The 21,295-nt window shown below is 44.4% G+C and overlaps 1 protein-coding gene across 2 annotated transcripts in view; it reads left to right on the forward strand.

Moving 5' to 3' along the window:
* Positions 1–21,295, forward strand: part of CIT (citron rho-interacting serine/threonine kinase) — a 180,971-nt gene that overhangs the window by 101,635 nt on the left and 58,041 nt on the right. For both annotated transcript variants that reach the window (XM_060119127.1, XM_060119128.1), the window contains exons 14-22: positions 4,051–4,221; positions 4,496–4,546; positions 5,085–5,138; positions 7,793–7,933; positions 9,804–9,929; positions 13,256–13,351; positions 17,933–18,049; positions 19,024–19,133; positions 20,128–20,302. In XM_060119127.1, the coding sequence (XP_059975110.1) occupies positions 4,051–4,221; positions 4,496–4,546; positions 5,085–5,138; positions 7,793–7,933; positions 9,804–9,929; positions 13,256–13,351; positions 17,933–18,049; positions 19,024–19,133; positions 20,128–20,302 (1,041 nt within the window). The remainder of the gene's footprint in view (positions 1–4,050; positions 4,222–4,495; positions 4,547–5,084; positions 5,139–7,792; positions 7,934–9,803; positions 9,930–13,255; positions 13,352–17,932; positions 18,050–19,023; positions 19,134–20,127; positions 20,303–21,295) is intronic.

Below are 21,295 nucleotides of genomic sequence, written 5' to 3' on the forward strand. Positions count from 1 at the left end.
TTTTGGATGTTTTGTTGGCATCATCTCATTATCACCTTCATACTTCTTAAATCATTGGTTAATATCCTCTTGCTGGATAAAAGTATTCTGAATAAACGTACATAGGAAATGGTGCAAATTGGTTGTCAGGTTTCTGAACAACAACTCTAACTTAGAGATTTTGAAGGTCACACCTACAGTTTGAAAAAAATCTGCTTTGACAGTTGACTCGTTGCCCCTTTTATCAACACAGTTTTTCATCCTAAAAGTTTCAAGAGGTAGGATTCTTTTTCTCCCATTAGTTCAGTGTGGTTGGAAATTTGCTTTTGGTGACATCCTGGGGAAATGAAAGCTGTGCTTGGCCACCAGAGGGAGCAGCTGGTGTCTGTGAAATTCCATAGAAACAGAATTATCAGGACACTTTGAAAAGGTGTTTGCTGGTGGTTGAGTTCAAAGAAATGTCCTTTGTGATTCATACCACAGTTGGCATCCATGTGGAATTTTAGATTTAATGACTGCTAAGCGTTCCATTTTGAGGGGGGAGAAAACTTCTTCGTTTCAGATTTTATTTCTCATCGGAAGAAGGATTTATTAAAATGACCCTCGGTAAGTTTGGTGAGAGCAGGATGTTTGCAATCCAGGAAAAAGCATTTAATACTTGCAGCAAACTCCTAGTATTTGGTTTGCAGCCTGTCAATTCCTCCCAGTTTTGCCATTTATTCCGCACTCTTCCTCTCAAAGCCAATTTCTGTACTGCTGTTTATTTAATTTAAATATGTTGCTTCTGCTTAGCTACCCCCAATGGAGCACTTGAATTTGGTTTAAAATAAAAACACCTAGGGGGCCTCCCTGGTGGCGCAGTGGTTAAGAGTCCGCCTGCCGATGCAGGGGATACGGGTTCGTGCCCCGGTCTGGGAGGATCCCATATGCCACGGAGCGGCTGGGCCCGTGAGCCATGGCCGCTGGGCCTGTGCGTCCGGAGCCTGTGCTCCGCAACGGGAGAGGCCACAACAGTGAGAGGCCCACATACCGCAAAAAAAAAAAAAAAAAAACACCTAGGGAATTCCCTGGTGGTTCAGTGGTTAGGACTCTGCGTTCCCACTGCAGGGGGCATGGGTTCGATTCCCGGTCGGGGAACTAAGATCCCACGTGGAGTGGCCAAAAATTAAATAAACAAATAAAAACATCTAAGCGTCTCACATGATGGTTAGATTCATGCTCCATCAGTAGCCATTGCTGATTCCGTCCCACCCCTCCCCTGCCCCCCTCCACCCCTCACCCCGGGAAGGGAGACAGAAGTTCAGGTAACACAGAAGGCGTTTGGGTTTCAGGATTTCTGATTGAATAGGACCATGTCTTCCTTCCCACAAAATTCTGAAGCTCCATTCCAAAGAATGACTCGAGGCAGGACCCAAAAGTTGTCCACAGTTCCCCATTCTGATCCTGTTCAACTCTGACCCACAGTTCAGCCCATGCTGAGATACGTACAGCTGCCTCTCAGCTGTCCTTGGGAACTGGCCTGATTATCTTCTCTCAGAGTTTTCCTGAAGCAGGGATTTGGTCCGCTGTTGGATGTATAGGATTTCCTTGAAGTATCCAGCAGAGTAACAGTGGCTCAATAAATGAGGTGGAATTTTGTTTGATGCTTGTAGCAGGCTGGGTGCCCCCAGGGCTCAGATTGCTGACAGAGATGTTGCCTGATTCTTGCCTTCGTCCCCCTGGGCGCTGACAGCTCAGGAAGGAGAGATGTTGGGGGAACAGGGCTGTGTCCTCACTCTTGACAAAACACAGAAATTACGTTCCCTTCTTGCCGACATAAGTTTAAGTCAGACAAGGGAGCTCAAGGATAAAAGATGGGGCCTCCCTGGTGGCGCAGTGGTTGAGAGTCCGCCTGCCGATGCAGGGGATACGGGTTCGTGCCCCGATCTGGGAGGATCCCATATGCCGCGGAGCGGCTGGGCCCGTGAGCCATGGCCGCTGGGCCTGCGCGTCCGGAGCCTGTGCTCCGCAACGGGAGAGGCCACAACAGTGAGAGGCCCGCATACCGCAAAAAAAAAAAAAAAAAAAAAAGGATAAAAGATGGCCAAGAGTGCCTCCTACCTCTTTGCTTCCTCCACAGCTTGGTATTTGTGCCTGTGGGTACTTTGGATTTTTTAAAACTTTAAAATCAGAAGTAAAATAATGAGTTTTAGGTAGAAGAAACGGTTTTCATAGGTAATGTTTTTGTCTTTATATGAATGCTATTGTAAAATAGAATTTCTTATATATATATGTATATATGTGTGTATATATATATATATGTATATATATATACATATATATATATATATACACATATATATATATGTATATATATATACACGTATATATATATAGTTTTTTTAATGGAGGAAGGGATCCAGGAAGGCACAATACCCAGAGCTATGAAAGTCATAATAAGTCATGACACAGCCCTGGCCGAGGGGTCTAGAAAAACCCCAGGTAGAGGGAGTACTATTTCACATCACCGGCTCACATTCCATTCTGTGAGTTGAGATAATTGTTCAGTAGGTTATAAAGACCTTTGCTTATATAACCCAGCACCACCCACTTAGTGGGCATCGTCCAGAAAACCTGGCGCCCCATGACTTGTGGGATTGACCTTCAATAACAATACAGTCGGCCCTCCGTATCCACGGGTTCCATGTCTGCGATTTCAACCAACTGTGGATCGGATTTGGTTCTGGAACCATTTCCCTGTGGATACTGAGGGACGACTGTACGCTTTTGGGTGGGAAGGAGTGAAATGAGACCATGCTCCATTCTGTGCTCATTTTTTCTGCTTTCCGCTGTACCAATAATACAGAGAGATGTGCTTACGTGAAAGCTGTCCATTTTCATAAGGACATCACCTCCCCTTTAGTGTGCACTTGGGGGGATTGCCTGTTACAAAGGATGAAAGGTTTACTTTATATTCTGTTACTAAAAAGAGAAAGAAAAAAAAAGACATTTTATTGGTTAAAAGCATAACCTTGCTCAGTTGATCCCTCTTCAGTTATTTCTTGGGGGAACGGATCTTAGAGATGATCACTGTACATTGCGAAGGTCAGAGACAGTTTTAATTCTCTATTCTTTTCATTTTATATCCGCCACCTTGGATTGGATAAACTGCTCATTCATAATCCTTATATGTATAAGCTTTGCTTTTGCTAACAGAGAATATTTTCATACTTTGCCCCAAAGTTTTCAAAACCATTGCCCATTTCTTCTGGTAAACCAGTTTTGGAAAACCTCGATGCAGATGTCCTGTTTTGATTTTAGAAATTCAATTTGGAAAAGGTTGGGCTGTTGGGATTACTTTAAAGGCTTTTGCTCGAGGGAACAAGATAATTCTTTCTTCAGAGTCTTTCTCATAAGTTACTTTGATCAGAGCCAGTGTTTCCTGACTCTTCCAAATTTCAGGGTGACTTGCCTCTCAAGAGCAACGTTAAGTTCATCATGCAGTTTGGGGCCCAGAAAAATTAATGATGAGAAACTGACATGATGAGTTTCACCTTCCAAGATTCTCTCCACTGAGATTTCCAATTACCCCCTTGTGCCTTCTGAAAGGTTAATTTTAAAACTAGTACCATATCTAATTGTGTTAGGCGCACATAACTTCTAAAGGACAAATCTGTATAAATGATTACCCTTGGAGGAAAGCTACGCATAAGCAGATTATCCTGGTTGTTTAAAGTACATCCCTTTCAGCTCTCCTGTGTTACAAAGGTCTTAAGGTTCTGCACTTCTTGTACGATATTATTTGCTCAAAGGATCTTATTGTGTATAGGCACATTTGTTCCAAATGGTGTTACTAGTGATTCATGATCTAGATGAAAACAGTTTAAAGATTTAATATTCTTTTCTCCCTCCTCGTCCTCCACACACCTTGCCCTTATCCCCATCTTTCTACTCACCTTTTCTCTAGGTCCATTCTCTCCGGTCTCTCTTCACTGTGTCTTCCCTCTGTGGTCTGTGTTCTTCCATCTTCACCTCCCATCTTTGCTTTCAGGAGTTCCCAAATTCACCTTCCTTCCATTGCCTACTCTTTAGGAGTACCAGGCTCAAGTGGAAGAAATGAGGTTAATGATGAATCAGTTGGAAGAGGACCTGGTTTCGGCCAGAAGACGGAGTGATCTCTATGAATCGGAGCTCAGAGAGTCTCGGCTGGCCGCCGAAGAGTTCAAGCGGAAAGCCACAGAATGTCAGCATAAATTGATGAAGGTAGCCGGCTCCCTGCCGGGGAGGGTGTTTTGGGGGTAGAATCATGGATGATCTTAGCAATAATAAAGGGAATCCTAGCTTCATGAGTGTACGTTTGGGAAATAATGGGGGTGCCTTGCAAAGCCTCCTGGTCTTGGTTAGAGAAGATACTTTTTTTTTTTTATCATCATCCTCATTATTTTGGCCACAGAGACCAAGAAAGCCTGTAGTGTTGTCTTATAAGACTTTGAGGTTCTTGAGATTTTTCCACTATGTTGTATCTTTTAAATTACAGGCTAAAGATCAAGGGAAGCCTGAAGTGGGAGAATATGCCAAACTGGAGAAGGTATTTTCCATTATTGGTATCGTGATTTCGGGTAGACAGCCTCTTAAATGTTGCTCTCCGTGGCCTGTCACTGGTTAAGAATACACTTGCAATGAATAGAGAACTGTCTTCTGGGTTTATTTTGATGGTCAGTCTCTGGATGACCATGTGTAGCTTCAGCTATATTTCTAAAAGGGATAGAAGACACCTCATTTTTTTTTTGTCAGGCCCGCTCACAGTAACACACAAACCCAGACACTCAGTAAGACACATGGGCAAATTCTTAACTGTTTTAGGGTACCGGCGACTTTGATTCTCTTTTTTTGCCATCTGTATGTGTGTTGCTGGTTTTAGAGAAATAGTCCACATGGAGGTTTGCCCTGAGACATTCAAAGGTTTCTCTGCTAGGCTACTGTTCTTCCTCTCCATCAGTAGGTATTGGAAAACAAAACAAAAAGACCCCAACAGAAACCTCAAGAAAACAGGACTGCAGTAAATGTAGCAAGATCTTAATGCCAATTTGCCTTTTCTGCTTTATTTCCTGGGATTTTAATCACAGATCAATGCTGAGCAGCAGCTCAAAATTCAGGAGCTCCAAGAGAAGCTGGAAAAGGTAAGCCTGAGGTGATGTTTTGGGGAACTTACCCCCCATTTCCACCTACTTCTTGCTTTGTCATGGAGCACAGGAGATCAAAGAAAGAGAATTAGTCGCCCAGCACCGAGGAAAATGAAGGGGGAGTGAGTTATTACCTGAAAATACAAGAGCTCTGAGTATACTTTCTCCTTTTGAGACATGTCAAACAGTGTTTGTTTAAAAAACAAACAAAAAAACCCCACCAAGCTCTGTGAGACTCTCAAGTCAAAGCTCTAATTGTACTACAGCAGAACCCAAGAGGCTGTCTCGTCTCCCTTCAGGGGACCGGGTCCCCATCTTGCACGGGAGAAGCCTGTGTTGTTCACGACCCAGACAGCTTTCAGTCAGAGACTGTGGGCAGTCTTCCTGTGCGTCGGGAGCCTGGAGGGACCAGTAGTCCTTGGGCGGTTGAGGGTGGGATGTGGGTTTGGTTTACGGCATTGGGCACAGTGTGTGCAAATGGCCCTTCCTTTAGGTGAACACGGGAAACGCTAAAGAAAGGGCCAGGATGAATGTGGCCTTTCATGTCAAGAACGTTTGTGAATGTGTTTAAAAGAGTTCCTTCTTTTTGTGTTATTAAAAACATATAACATTAAATTGTGTTATTAAAAACATATTACATTTACTGTCTAAATTGTTTTGAGTGTCCAGTTCCTTAGTGTCAGATATATTCACATTGTGAGATAGATCTTGAGAACTTTGTCATCTCACAAAACTTAAACTCTCTACCTGCCAAATGCTAATCTCCCCACCCCCACCCTTCGTAACCACCTTTCTTTTTCCTTCCTTCCTTCCTTCCCTCCTTCCCTCCCTCCCTCCTTTCCTCCCTCCCTCCCTCCCTCCCTCCTCTCTCTCCCCCTCCCCCTCCCTTCCTTCCTTTTCATTCTATTTGTTTTATTGAAGTGTAGTTGACTTACAGTGTTGTGTTACTTTCTGCTGTACAGCAAAGTGACTCAGTTATACATATATATATATATATACATTCTTTTCCATTATGTTTTATCACAGGATATTGAATATAGTTCCCTGTGCTATACAGTAGGACCTTGTTTATCCATCCTATATATCATAGTTTGCATCTGCTAATCTACTTTGCTTGTATGGTTTTGACTGCTTTAGGTACTTCCTATGGATAGAATCATACAGTATTTGTTCTTTTGTGACTGGCTCTTTTTTTTTTTTTTTTTTTTGACTGGCTCATTTTGCTCAGCACAATGTCTTCGAGGTTCATCCATGTTACAGCATGTGACAGGATCTCCTTTTCAGAGGCTGAATAGTATTCCATGGCCTGGATATTCCACATTTTCTGCATCCATTCATCTGTCCCCTTCCTACTTATTCTTGAGATCACTACTGGAAGCCTTTCAGCTAGACATTTGTGTGAGGATTTGTATCTCCTAGAACTCTGCTCTCCAGTAGAAGTGGGAAGCAACCCACACATGTCAGCCTCAGATGTAATTTTAAGTTTTCTAGTAGCCACATTAAAAAAGGGAAAATCCTCTGAATGATATAGTTTCCTTAATCCATTTTATACACAATATTGCAGCATGTAGTGATATTAAAACATGTACACTGCTTCAGTTTTTAAATGAATTAAACTTAAGTAAAATTTAAAATTAATTCCCCAGTCACAGCAACCACGTTTCAGGTGCTCACCGGGCACATGTGGCGAGCAGCTCCCACGTTGGACAGTGCTGGTCTCGAAGTTGGAGTTCCCTTGCCGTTTTCACGTTTTAAAACTATAATCTAGGACTTCCCTGGTGGCGCAGTGGTTGAGAGTCCGCCTGCCGATGCAGGGGACACAGGTTCGTGCCGCGGTCCGGGAAGATCCCACATGCCGTGGAGCGGCTGGGCCCGTGAGCCATGGCTGCTGAGCCTGCGCGTCCAGAACCTGTGCTCTGCAACTGGAGAGGCCACAACAGTGAGAGACCCGTGTACCGCAAAAAAACAAAAAAACAAAACTATAATCTAAAGCAAATGAGTGTGAGGTTGTTGGTTTCTTACACTCAGATCTTTACTGTGATGCTGGAAGAGCTGCAGTATAGTAAAGACCCAAATAAACATTAACTTCAAAAGGGTTCACTGTTTTTTCTTTAAACATGAATTTGCGAGTCACCACGAACAATGTGGTGGTTATGCCCTTTGATAGGTATTTGAGAAAAAAAAGTTTATAGTTTTTATCTTGTTTTCTTGTAAAAGTAGTACAAATTCCCCTTAGGAAAATCAGCAAATGAGATGATTAAATAGGGAGACAATTAACAGTCCGGGGTAAATACATTAATACCTGGGCAGATGAACCTGAGACCTTTTTGTTTGCATTTACTATGTTATGTTGACCCTAAGATGCTAATGATTGTCCGATACCCCATTATCTTCTGTACCCCAAGAAAGAAAAAAACACCATCAATTTTAATCGTAGATGCATTCTAAAATTCAGTGCTGTTAAAAAATATATATAAGTGCACCTTAGGACAGACGAAACACAGAATAAAATGAAACGTTTATATGTTTTGAAAAATGGATAAAAATATCCATTCAGTGTGACCCGATTTTTTTTTCCTGTTTAGGAGATGGTCCCCATCTTTTTCCGTGGATAAATTGGGCCATCTCTCCCCTGTTCCTTCTCCTTTCAGGCCGTGAAAGCCAGCACGGAGGCCACCGAGCTGCTGCAGAACATCCGCCAGGCGAAGGAGCGGGCCGAGCGCGAGCTGGAGAAGCTGCACAACCGCGAGGACTCTTCCGAAGGCATCAAGAAGAAGCTGGTGGAAGCCGAGGTGAGCAGGGGACCTCCAGCTCCCGGCTCCCGAGGTGCCCGGCCTCCGGCTGTGCAGGGGAAGAAACCTCGGGACCACCCTCTCTCTGCTCCTGTTCATCCAAACTGCTTTCCCTTCCGCCAGTCCCTTTGAAACCCAAGAGGCTCGGGACCATTTTCCCCAAGGGGGAGAAGGATTTGTCACAGCAGCTCTGAGTAGAAAGATGTTTTGATAAAACCTTTCCTTCCTATTTGTTTTCCTCTGACCTGTTCGCCTGTGTGGGAGGATTCACGTTTATCTAGATGAACTGTGATGCCACCCCCGAGGTTTCCTTTTTCTTCCCTCTGTACCCTTGCTTTTCCTCACCTTCTCCCCAACGGTGTTAATAATATATTAATTTTCGAGGCTTCAGCTGTGACCTGTGTGTGTAGATAACTCCCAGATCTATATTTTTGGGCCTCTTCTCTCTGTCCAATTCTTTGTTGTTGTTGTTGTTGTTGAAACCAATTATATAATTATACAGGAAACACACGAGTGTCTTCTCATTGTGAAAAACATAGCACTGAAGAATATAGAATAAAAAGGGACGTTTCCCCTTTGCTGCCCTCCGCCTCCCCTGACGCCTGGGTGATGGGTCCATGGAACGGATGTGTCATAGTTGATTTAACCACCCCCCTGTCCTGGGCCTTCTGCTTCTCCCTGTCGCAGGGCTGGCGTTGAACCTACTTGCCTACGTCTCTTTGGGGCCACCCTCACCCGCGATCCAGGAAGTATTTCCCACTGCTCCCCTGACATCTTGACTGGGTGTCTGAACAGTGCCTCCGATCTAGAATGAACTCAGTATCTTCCCCGACAAGCTGGGTTGCCTTCTCAGTCTTCCTCACACCGGTCAAGGCCCCCATTCATCCATCTGGTCACCCCAGGCTTGACACCTTGACATCATCTGCTGCTTCTCCCTAGGCCCTGCCATTCCGAGAGTCCCTCAGCCCTGTAAATACACCCACACTGTCTCCACCGTCCACCCTCTGCCGGCCATTTCTGCAGGCCTCCCCACAGTGTAGGCCCTCTTCCTCTTAGCTGGGTGAATGTAGTAATTTCTTGGCTTTCTGTTTCCAGGCTCACCTTCCTCCCATCTAGCTCAAATGGGGTCAGACTCGTGGACCTCAAACTCCAGGCTCATCAGCACCCCTTGCCCCATCCCAAACCTTTCAGGGCTTCCCTACATCTTAGGTGCATGAGGCTCTCAGCCATTTGCCCCACACATGCTCCCCTTTCCCATTTTCTCCAGCTCCTCCGCTATTACACCTTATGCAGTAGCCCCTCTACGCTCCACCTGGGGCCTACGCCGGCTCTCGGCCACCTCCGCACTGCTGCTGCTGCGCCTTTTTTTGAAAGGCCTTCCCCCCTCCCCTCCGGCCCTCTCCCCTCCAGCCTCCCGCATCCCGACCCTCTCCACGGCGTCCACATCCCCTCACCTGCTCAGTTCAAAGCCCTCCCTCCTGCCTGCACCCTCCCACAGCCCTCTGTACCTGTTTGCTTCACGGCCCTGGCCCTCTTAACCCATATCATGTTTATTTGTGTTTATCTTACCTCTTCCAAGGGCAGGCATTCTGTCAGCTTCCTCTCGGTATTTTCCATGATGCCTAGTGTGGTACTTTGCAGATAGTAGGTGCTTGGTAAATATTTGAATGAATGAATGCACTCTTGTAACCTGCACAAGCAAGTACTCCTCGGATCACAGAACTGTGTTTTCCTCACCGTGGCTTCGGGTGCCTGAGACTTCTCTTCCTGCCTCGAGCGTACGCTTCCTGAGGGCCCCCTCCCTCGGCACAGGCGTCATGCCCGTAGCGGTTACCCCATTAAAACTTTCTGATTGATTCACGATCTACAGGAACGCCGCCACTCTCTGGAGAACAAGGTAAAGAGGCTAGAGACCATGGAGCGTAGAGAAAACAGACTGAAGGATGACATCCAGACAAAGTCCCAACAGATCCAGCAGATGGCTGATAAAATTCTGGTGAGCAGGAACCAAAGTTGACAAGTTCAAAGATAACAGGTTAGAGGTTGTAGAGGGAAGGGGGTCAAAAGAAGAACCAGCCACCGTCACAGGGGAGGTTATCGCCAAGCAGGTGAATTAAGAGGAAGTGGTTTTAGTGGACGCCACGTCAGAGAGTAGCACGAATAACCACAGGCTGGACATTTCAGCACTGGTAACAGATCCATCAGTATGATTTTTTTTGCTCTGTTTGCTACTGCCTGACTTTTAAAATCACGAATGTGCACACGCTGTCATTTCCGATGCATTTTTACAGGAGCATTTACGTACTTCTATCAGCAGAGTTTTGTATGGCCATTAAAGTTGCAAATGCCTGTTTGAAAAAGGTGTAGGGATTCAGGGCTTTAAGACCGACACCCAAATTCTTGCTTTTGCAGAGGAAAGAAATTAGTCACGCAGATTTTTTCAGAGTAGTATTTGTCATAGATCCGTGTTCACTCACCCACTTTCTCTGCTCCAGTTGGTGGTTAATATTATTATTATTTTCACTTTCCTTAGAGGTAGCAGATCGTTTTTTAGCTTTATAATCACGATGATTTTGTTTTCGGCTCTGACGACCAAATTAACTTGATCAAGGAAGGCTTGGGTGGTGCTTGCCGACGTGTCAAAGTTTTGCTCTTGCCAGGGTGAAAGGCAGGTGAACCTTTAAAGGACTCTCCTTGGATTTCAGTCCCCAAACCAAGAATTTGATGCCACTTTGGGGAGCCTGTTTGTAGCCCTTTCCTCCCTGCCCCCAGGACTGACTCTGGAGTAGTCGGGCGTTCCTCTGCACCAGAAAGAGACAAGGTGGTGAGCGGGGTGCTTCCCACCTCCCTCTTTCTGTCTCTCCCTCTGCATCACTTCTGGGAACCAAGTCACCAGCAGCTATATGAACTCAAGAATGACCAACTTATAGGCCTATATACTTAATACCAAAAAAAAAAAAGAAAAGAAAACCCAACCCTTCAAAACGTTACATTTCTGTTTGTCTATATTCGTGAGCGTGTGGGCACTCTTGAACACACAGGTGAAAAGAGAAATTGTTTTGCTCTGACACACAGTCTTTATAGATAACGTCTACACACAAAGGCAAATGTGATTGTCAGTCTATCCTTTCTGTTCTCTCGTGCCATCATCCAAGTATCTCTTGGCAATTGTCAAATGTGTGAATTTTACTGTGAGTCAAATGAATTCCCACTGAGATTCCACCACCGCTACCCCCTTGCTTGGTGCAAACGACGTGGTTAAGTCTTGTGGTTGCAAAGTGTTTCTCTGTTTAATGGTGATGTGTTCATTCATTCATTCAACAAATATTTAATGAGCTTCTACTATGTGCCAGACAGTGTTCTAGGAGCTGGGAATAGAGCAGCAAACAGTACTGTTTGCATAACAGGACTGAAGAATCTGATCCAACACATGTAGAGAAGATAACGTTTTAAAAAATGACAACAACAACAAAAAATGCCAAACTGTCAAGAAGTCAGATTTTAGAATGTCTGCTTTTCCAAGGTTCACTTTCCAATTAAAATGTGGGAGTGTAGAGTTCTGCATTCCTGGATTATATGTTGTAAACTCCCATGCATAAGTAGACCGGAAATTTGGTCTTAAGGTTGTCAGTCTCAGGTATCTGAGTTTTCGACCTGTTTTCAGATTGATTTCCATTCCTGTGCTATCTTAGGAGGACTGAAGCTAAGACAAGACGATTATCAAGTGATTTCTAAAATAAAGAAAAAGTAGGCAGCTTTCTTCTTCCAAGTGTATCTTGCCACCTGTCCGAGTACCTTTGTGGTTGTGACTTCATTTATCGGAAGGTGCCTTTTGCTCAAGAACCTGGTGCTTAGGTTGTGAAGTATCTGGGATATGGGCAAAGAGGGGTCCTTAATACTGTTACATAATGATGATGCTTGGAAACACTTCCCAAATATCATTTGCATTAAAATATTTGCTATTCTGATAAGAACTTTCAAAACAGCTAATTGAGGTTCTCATTATAGCAGAGTCTTTTGCTTTAATAAAAGATCTCATTGCCAGGAATCCTTTAATATACATAAAGCCCATAAAGTATGTTTTTATTACTTAAAATCCTGTTTATATTCAACTTTTCAAGATAACATCTGTTAGCTTGCAGTAGATCTTGTGCACCTGGTCTTAACATTGAATACTTTACTGGCCCCCAAAGCAAAGTCAAATGCTTGCAGACTTTCGAATTTCAAAAGCTTAATCAGTAACATTTCATGTGTGTGTGAATCTAAAATTATTCTTTTCTCCATTTTATGGGCATATCCTGTATAATTTCCTCATTCTTCAAAATTCTCATAATTATTTCCATTTCAAAGGAAAATTTCAAGATAGTGTGAAGAGACAAAAACTTGGAGTAATGACTTTTGATATTAGTAATTAACTAATGGGTCCAGATTCATAAGAATTAATGTAAACGCAGATAGCTTCATTTAGAGAATGTTTCGGTGAGTTGAATGCTGCCTTTTATACGATCAGTTTATAATACGTTGGCAAATGAATTGGTATAATTTCCAAATGAATTACAATTTTGTTTGAAAGCAGAAATCTTAATAAGAGAATGAAGAGGACATTACATTTGAGCTATTTATATTACTCCACGTTCTCTTCCTATCTTCAATGTATGTGTACACGTTTATGTCATTTTTAGTGAATTTTATGTTCTGCCTTGTTCCCATTAGCATTATATCATGTAAACTTCATATAAACATGATGTCATATGAACACCTCCAGATATTCACATGCTCCATATTACCAGTCAGTTAAAATAATCATTCAAAACTCAAAGTGTTTGAATTGTTACATTAGTTTTCCTTCTTAGCTAGGTTTCCTGAGCAATCATTTTGTTAATGAGGAAAATACAAAATTTTTTTTATCCTCATAGTAAATTAACTTAAAACTTAAATTGACATTACTTTCCTCATTTAAGGCCGTCAAGACAGTGGTCAGGGGCTTTGTGCTGTACTGAAATTTCAAATTGTGTTGCCTCATCACTCTCATTTCTCTAGGCAGAGATGAAGAGCTGCCTTTGTTTGACCTGTTACACTGACAGATTTCTGATCCCAGCCCACCAGCCACGTGTTTATGTGTGTGAATACTCGGAGCTGGAAAACCCAGGGCCAAGGCTTGGTGGTGGTTTCCTTTCCCAAGAGCCTTAAGGGCTAGTCACGAAGAAACAGATGCCTGTTGCCTTTGGTGCCTGTGCCAAAGTGGTGTCTCCTGCGAACGTCTAACATGCATCGGCTCAATTCTTCCCTTGCACACCTGACGGTCTGTTCTTTTGTGTCCAGGAACTGGAGGAGAAGCACCGAGAAGCTCAGGTCTCAGCCCAGCACCTGGAGGTGCACCTGAAACAGAAAGAACAGCACTACGAGGAAAAAATCAAAGTAAAGGCACTTTACAGTCTTCCCTGCCCTTCCTCCTATAGCACCATGTAGCTCCTTTCTCTTCCCAGGCACTTCAGGCCACTTCTTGCTAGAACAAAGGACTCTCCGTGGTAAATGCTGTCCTCAGGCCATGGTGGGAGGTCTTGGGGTGTTATCCTTGGGGCTGATTGAATATCAGAAGTTCAAAAATAGTTTATTATTTAAGAAAATTTGATCATCATGTGTCTCAATTCCATCTTTAAAATGTTTTTTGATCCACTGTCACTGAGTCCGTGATAATTTAGATTTAAAGAGATTCACCATCTCTTTGCTTTTAATTTCCTTCTTGCATCTGGAAGAAAAGACCTGGAATTCTTTTCCTTTTTTTATAAAGTATATCCTTGAGGACTTTCTTTAGTGAAGGTCTGCTGGTGCCAGGCTCTCTGTTTTATGTGTCTGAAAATGTCTCTATTTCCTCCTTGTTCTTGAAAGATGTTTTGACTGGGGATAGAATTCTAGGTTGACAGTTATTTCTTTTAATACTTTTTGAAGATATCATTCCATTGACGTTTGGCTTTTATTATTGCAGTTGACGGTCAGCTGTCAGTCTAACAGTTGCTTTCTTTGAAAGCAGTCTTTTTTCTTTTAAAACTTTGTTTTATCTTTAACTTTCAGAAGTTTTACTGTGATGTGTCTAGATGTGGACTTATTTTTATTTATCCTCGAGATATACTGGACTTTGGAATATATGTATATATTTTAAAAAATCAATTCTATAAAATTATTGGTTGTTATATCTCAAGTATTGTCTCTTCCCCTTCTTTCTTTACTTCCTTTTTGGGAATTTGATTAGGCATGTGTTAGATTACCACCAATCTATCCTTTTTTTTTTTTTTTTTTTTGTATTTTCCATTTCCTTGTCTTTTGGTGCTACATTCTGGTTAAGCTCTGACTGATCCAGTGTACTAATCCTTACCTGTCTAATTTGCTGTTAAACCCATCCATTGAGGTATTTTTAAATTAATTAATTAATTATTTTTGGGCTGTGTTGGGTCTTTGTTGCTGTGCATGGGCTTCTCTCGAGTTGTGGCGAGCGGGCTTCTCATTGCAGTGGCTTCTCTTGTTGTGGAGCACAGGCTCTAGACACACGGGCTTCAGTAGTTGTGGCTTCCAGGCTCTAGAGTTCAGGCTCAGTAGTTGTGGTGCACAGGCTTAGTTGCTCTGTGACATGTGGGATCTTGCCAGACCAGGTCTCGAACCCGTGTCTCCTGCATTGGCAGGTGGATTCTTTTTTTTTTTTTTTTTTTTTTTTCTTTTTGCTGTATGCGGGCCTCTCACTGTTCGGCCTCTCCCGTTGCGGAGCACAGGCTCCGGACGCGCAGGCCCAGCGGCCATGGCTCACGGGCCCAGCCGCTCCGCGGCATATGGGATCCTCCCAGACCGGGTCACGAACCCGTATCCCCTGCATCGGCAGGCGGACTCTCAACCACTGCGCCACCAGGGAGGCCCTGGCAGGTGGATTCTTAACCACTGTGCCACCAGGGAAGTCCCCAACCATTGAGTTTTAAATTTCAGTTATTGTATCTATTTGTTTCTTGACATTCTGTTTGGTTCTTCCCCAAGTTTGCTAGATTATTTAAGTCAATAACTTTCTATTTCCTGCATTGATTTGAAGCTTATCTTCTGCTTCTTTAAACACATTAGCATAGTTGTTTTATGATCTGTATCTGATGATTCCAGTATCTGAAGGTCTGTTTCTGCTCTGTTGATTTCTCTTGGCTCTTTTCCAAGGTGTCTCTCTTTTTCCTGTGCTTGGTCAGCTGCTCGTTTTCCTTGGAAAATTAATAATGAGAATTCTTTGAGGCCTTGAATGAAAATGTGTGCCCACCTTGTGGGTGGCTCTGGGCTTTGACTTCTTTGTCTTCTTACCCTTTGAGGCAATTAAAAATGAAGCTCAAGTTTATCTGGTTCAGCAAATGCCTCAAGTTCAAAATAGCTGGGTTTTTGCTTTCACTTAGATTTTAGTCTGTAATTTCTTACTCTCTTGCCAACTTTTAAGTGCTTTTAGGAAAATGTTTTCCATATTCTATCTAGCATTTTAAATCATTTTTCATAGAAGAACTGGCCTAAATAGTCCAGCTTATCATATAAAATAATAAATTCAATTATTATTTTACTTACTGAAATTATTATTTCAATTCAATTATTATTAATAAGTTCAATGATCAGAAATGACTGCCAGCCTATCTATTTCCTTTTGAAATCACATCACATGTTCATTATGATTTTGGACTGAGCCTTTAACTAATTCTTACGTTCTTGAGAATCAGACATTGTTCATTACCATCTCGAATATTGTCTCTTTCCCTTCCAAGTCAGACAGTGAAGGAGGCTTTTAATTTTTGTGATGATCATATTATTGATTTGGTTGATTTTCTCAAAGAGTTGGCTGTTCCTTTTCTGGAGAACCACACATGTACATGCTCACACAGCATCTTCCCCATCACTACCCTGACACTTTCTTTTTTTTACCCCTCGTGCTACTTTTGGTTATTTTTCATTAAAAGAAATACTAGGAAAATAACCCAGAAGGGACCACACTGTGTTTTAGTGTGACCCTCTACTTTAGTGCATTTACCTACCAGTCCTTTTGGTTTGAGTTCTTACTGGTGTCCAGACTTTTATCCTTGAAATAAACTGACTTTCAGAAAATTATGAGAATATATACAGTAGTCCACTGGTATCTTTGCATGATGAAAATAACCTTTGCAAATTCATTCTGTAATTTGGGTCAGTGTATTGACTTTTCTGTCAAAAAGCCATGTTCTATCAATATCTTCAATTGATATAAATGTCTACAGTGGAATCTCTCATTTCAAACAAATTCCTTGCTTCCCTCCCATGCATCTTCTTGTTCATCCTCCCGTCAGTTTAACCCAATCAAGGCCGGGATGTGTACATCCTTGAGAAAGGCTTGTTCCTTGTGGCTCACACTTACCTATGTTGGTATCCACCACTGCCGAAGTGGAGGTCTTAGTTTGAGCAGAGTCATCCTGAAAATGTGCTTCATTGCTTTAGCACTGCATAAAAAAAGAGCATTCCTGGTCTAGACATTATGTGGTCTCTGCTACCTTCTAGAAGGCAAGAACTTGGCTTTATAGATCCTAGAGAATGTTAGGGAGAGATCTGTTTTCTTCTGTCTTCCCTCCTGGCATCTTTATGAAACCATTTCTTTTTAGTCTGCTCTGCTTTGTGTTCCTGTTCCATCCCCTGTGAGGCCATTTTGGTAATCATTGTGATCATACCCCAGATTCTGTCCTTTTCCTGTTCATAATTTTAGAATCGTGCCCTGACATCCAAGAGAGCAGGCCACTTATCCTCTTGAGGTTCGCCCCTTCTCCCATGACCCCATCCTCCACCTCTTATTCTTCTCTGCCAACTCTCACTCTATTTTTTTCATCAGTCAGTTCTAGTTTAAAGCCCTCTTTGAAATCTGTTCTGTCCTTTCTTTATCATGTGGACCCCCTCCCTGTTCATTGGCTCTTTTCAGGGACTGTGTCCCCATGAGCTACGAAGGACCCATCACAATAGATAATGTGGGAAAGGCAGATTTCAGTTCCCATCTGTGACCCCAATTCTTTGGGCTTTCTTCCCAGTATCAGATGCAGTCGCCATCATTCAGAGAAGCACAGTGATGAGAAACACAGGGTCGTGGTCAAAGGCTCGGCGAGTTATGATGTTGCCTTCCTTTTCTCCTCTCTTTTTCACCAGTTGTTCTGGCAGCTGGTGGGGCTGTGTGTGTCCCTCGCAGAACATTAGATCAAGCTGGTGGATGGTGACACCATTACTGTTTTATTTTTTCCTCTTGGGAACAGTAGGTGCTTACAGTGGCATTCTCAGCACTGAGAACACATGATTTCTCTTCCCCTGGGAAGGATTTCTCTTTCCAGTGACTTTTTATTTTCACCCCCAGCTGGATCAGAGGAAAGAACGGAGGAAGGAGGCCTTTTTTTTTTTTTTTTCCCCTTTCCTTTATGCTGTCTCTTCAGTCTATTGACTCCCCACCTACTTTATCGGTGGGCAGAATCCACTTGTCCCTGGCTGCTTCTGAACGTCGGCCTTGGTTACACAGGCTTCCTCGGTCTTCAGCTTTCCATCCCTCCACATACAGCCTGGAGATAACGAGATTAATTTTGTACAAGTTAAGAGCAAGCAGTGTTCTAAAAACTACTGGCGCATTGGCTACGATAACAGTGCCCCTAGGTAATAGCTGCAAATCGTAAGATCTCTAGAGAGATCTTTTTTCTTCCCTCTCATTCTGGAGTCCACCTCCCCTTCGGCCATACCTCTCAGGTCATTTTGGCTGCTGATTTAAAAATAAGTTCTTAGTTCACGTCCTCTGGTTACTTGCCATTTGATGGTCATACTTCACTTCTGAACCTCATCCTGACTGCTAGACAGACCCCCGCTCCCTCCCTCTGCCCCGGAGTTGGGGCAGCGTGGCTTCTCCACTGCTTTTCCCCTCCTTTCCTGTGTTTCTCCAGTGCCTCTGGTTAGTCTGCTCTGCTCAGGACACTAACTTCTCCTTTTGTTTTTCCTCAGGTGTTGGACAATCAGATAAAGAAAGACCTAGCCGACAAGGAGACTTTGGAGAATCTGATGCAGAGACACGAAGAGGAGGCCCACGAGAAAGGCAAGATTCTCAGCGAGCAGAAGGCGGTAGGTAGACAGAATCACAAAGCCGGTTTCCAAGGGAGGGTGTGTGAACCACGCCAGGAGTCCCCCACCAGAGAAGAGTCCATTTGGTCTGTTTTATCCCATGGAGTCTGCTGCTAACAGAAAGCTCTCTCTGCAGCCCCTTCTCGTAAAAGCAGCGGCAGTGGTGGCTCGGGGTGGCCAGTTCTGCCCTTCACGCCCTTCTTTAAGAACGCACGCTGACCTGCGTCAACTAGAACCCTGTCTTTCAACACACCAACCCCCCGCCACCTCCCCGACGAAGTGCCTGGTGGCCTGTGGCCTCCCTTAGGCATCTGGTTTCCTTTCAAATCTGTGTAGGCAGATGTTTCAGAAACTTGCAGCTTAAGAGTTTCCCCTGTTGTGCTTGTTAATCTACTTATTATCTCAGACCCTACCGAGACTTTTCACAACAGAATCTCTAAAGGAGGGTCCTGGGAAGTGATATTTTTAACCAGCACCCCACCCGCCCCTTTTCTGCCCTGGCCAATTCTTAGGATTCATTAAGTTGGGGAAGCTCTGATGCAGAGAATCTAGGACAGTAGGGGCTGGGTGAGAAGGAATCACCCAGAGAATGACAGGCTCATGGGTGATGAGAAATAGGAACTTGCAGATGCAAGTTTAGAGGCTGTGGCAGGCTCAGGGTGCATATGGACGACACGGGGATTTCACAAGGCCTGTCAACTCACGGAATGCCAGGTTCCTCAAGAGGTCCGCCCGTGTGTGCTTACTGCAGGCCCCTTAGCTAGTGAGGGCATATGCAGTCTCCGTTTGATAAAACAAGTGAGTGCCATCGTTGGAGCAGTGAGATCTACGCTCCTCAGGGTACAGGCTAGTTGAGTCTCTGGTCCAATGGCCTGCCTTTCAGTTGACACTTTTCCTCACTTACGTGGCCCACTTCCCTCTCATTCCGGTGTTACTGTCTGTGTGCGAGGTGCCAAAGATCCCTCGTGTTTCAGATGATCAACGCCATGGATTCCAAGATCAGATCCCTGGAACAGAGGATAGTGGAATTGTCGGAAGCCAATAAACTTGCGGCAAACAGCAGTCTCTTTACCCAGAGGAACATGTAAGTGTTCAGATTCTAACTGTGTGCTTGATCCCGCTTTGGTCTTCTCTCCTGGGCACAAACTCTGTTCTTCTGTCGGCAGAGCAGGAGTGGATTTAACGACTCCTGTGGCGGGGCCCAGCCTCCGTATACTTACGTCCTTTTGCCCTCTCTGAAGTGGTCTCACTCTACCCGCCCTCTCTTTTGAGCCGCGTTTTCTTAAATGCTTCAAGTTACCATCCCATCACTGAGTGTTTTGCTCTCTCTAATGAGGTAATTTACAGTTTGCTTCTGGAGACCTCATTCCCCACACTCGCCTCCTGTAATCAGCCAGAGGTGATCTCAGGTGTGCCCAACTGGGCCATCCATTTCGCTGTTGTGAAGTTGGGCCCTTGGGGGTGAGTTTTGGGGTTCGGCAAGGACTCTCCTATGTTCTGGGAGCTCTTTGATCTTAATCTTTTCCCCCAAAGAATTACAGTCTCCTTAAGAGATCTTAAACGTTCCCATCTTAGTTTAAACCAGCTTGGTAGGCCGCTGTCCGATCTTTGAGTTATTCCAGCTTCTGAGCGGCCTGGTGAAGAGGTGAGCAAGGTCGACAGAGAAGTAGAAGGAGTAGCATCCTTTCTCCTCATCGCCCTCTCTTCCCCAGCGCCTGTCTTAGTGAGTCGTCAGGGTGCTCCTGTACTCTCAGGAGGCCCTTTCTGCTCTCCTATACAGACTGGAAAAATAAAAAGGTCTACCAAAGGAGTGAAATGATAGTATCTCTTGAATCCCCCTTGACCATACTGAATCCCGTTGACGAGGGACTCTGCGCGGTGGGGACTGAACGGGCCCCAGGTCCCCATGCTGCGGCCATGCACACGAGGCCGGGTCAGGGTGGCGCTAACCTGGGAACGAGTGTGGTCCACTTGCTCAGATGCACCTCTCACTCCCCTTCTGCCTGTCCTTCTGCGGGGACATGCTCACCTCTAACGGGACTGTGATTTTGCTTGGCTCCTCCCACCACCCCCACCAGGAAGGCCCAGGAAGAAATGATTTCAGAACTCAGGCAGCAGAAGTTTTACCTGGAGACACAGGCTGGGAAACTGGAGGCCCAGAACCGGAAGCTGGAGGAGCAGCTGGAAAAAATCAGCCACCAAGACCACAGTGACAAGAATCGTCTGCTGGAGCTGGAGACCAGGCTGCGGGAGGTGAGAGTGAGGGGTGATCTCCCGAGGCTATTTGTTGGAGGACCCAGGGGCTCCCAGTCATCCAAGTGTCAAGCACAAATACTTACATGAGAGCCATTGTGTGTGGTGGTGAAGAGTGCAGACAGGGCCGTGGGCGTCTGCGTTAGAATTCCACTTCCCCTTTTTAGGAGTTTGGTAACCTCGGGTCGGGCAGGCTACCCTACCACCTCTGTGCTTGAGTTTCCTCATCTGTAAAATGGCCATGAAAACGTATCTCCCTCACGGGGTCACATGAGGATGACGTGAATTGGTGCATCTTCAAATGGGGCACAGTGATCCCTCCTGTATCCTGATTCATTGAGGGCCACATGACTGTGTCCCTGCACGGAGTTTAGCACATAGTACGGCTTAATGACAGTGACAGAGGCCCCCCCCCCACCATGACAGTGGGAGACTAAAAGAGAAATCTAAACTTTAGGTTTGTCTGATGGAAGGTGATTCGCTTCAGAGGTATTGGGTTGGCCAAAAAGTTCGTTTGGGTTTTTACATAAGACGGAAGAACCCTAATGAACTTTTGGGCCAATCCAATATAAGGAAGCTGGGAAGGGCGGCCAGGTTTGGGGAGGGAAATACCACACATTTGGTTGTGAACCTTTGGAGGTTGACTGAAGCTGTGACTTGACACGGCTCACTGTGTATTTATCAGATGCCTACTCTGTGCCAATTAGTAGCCAGATAGACAGTGGTGACAAGACAGACCCATCCCTGATCTCGGGGGCTGTCAGCCTAGCAGGTGGGTTTAGCTGGCCCTGGCAGAGGCAGGAGTTCAGGAGGGTGGTCCTTGGAAGTGGGACATCCCAGCTGGGCGTAGAGACACTGGGCTCAAATATTTGTGATGGAATTCTTCAAAGCGGAGATGATCTCTCTTAAGGCAAAGACCATTAAGCAGACAGTCTTCAGTTAAGGACCCAACCTTGAATTCTGACGCTTAGGAATGTCTTCATTTGTACTGGA

Source organism: Mesoplodon densirostris, chromosome 15 (assembly GCF_025265405.1).
Source record: "Mesoplodon densirostris isolate mMesDen1 chromosome 15, mMesDen1 primary haplotype, whole genome shotgun sequence".
In the NCBI taxonomy this organism is placed as follows: Eukaryota; Metazoa; Chordata; class Mammalia; order Artiodactyla; family Ziphiidae; genus Mesoplodon; species Mesoplodon densirostris.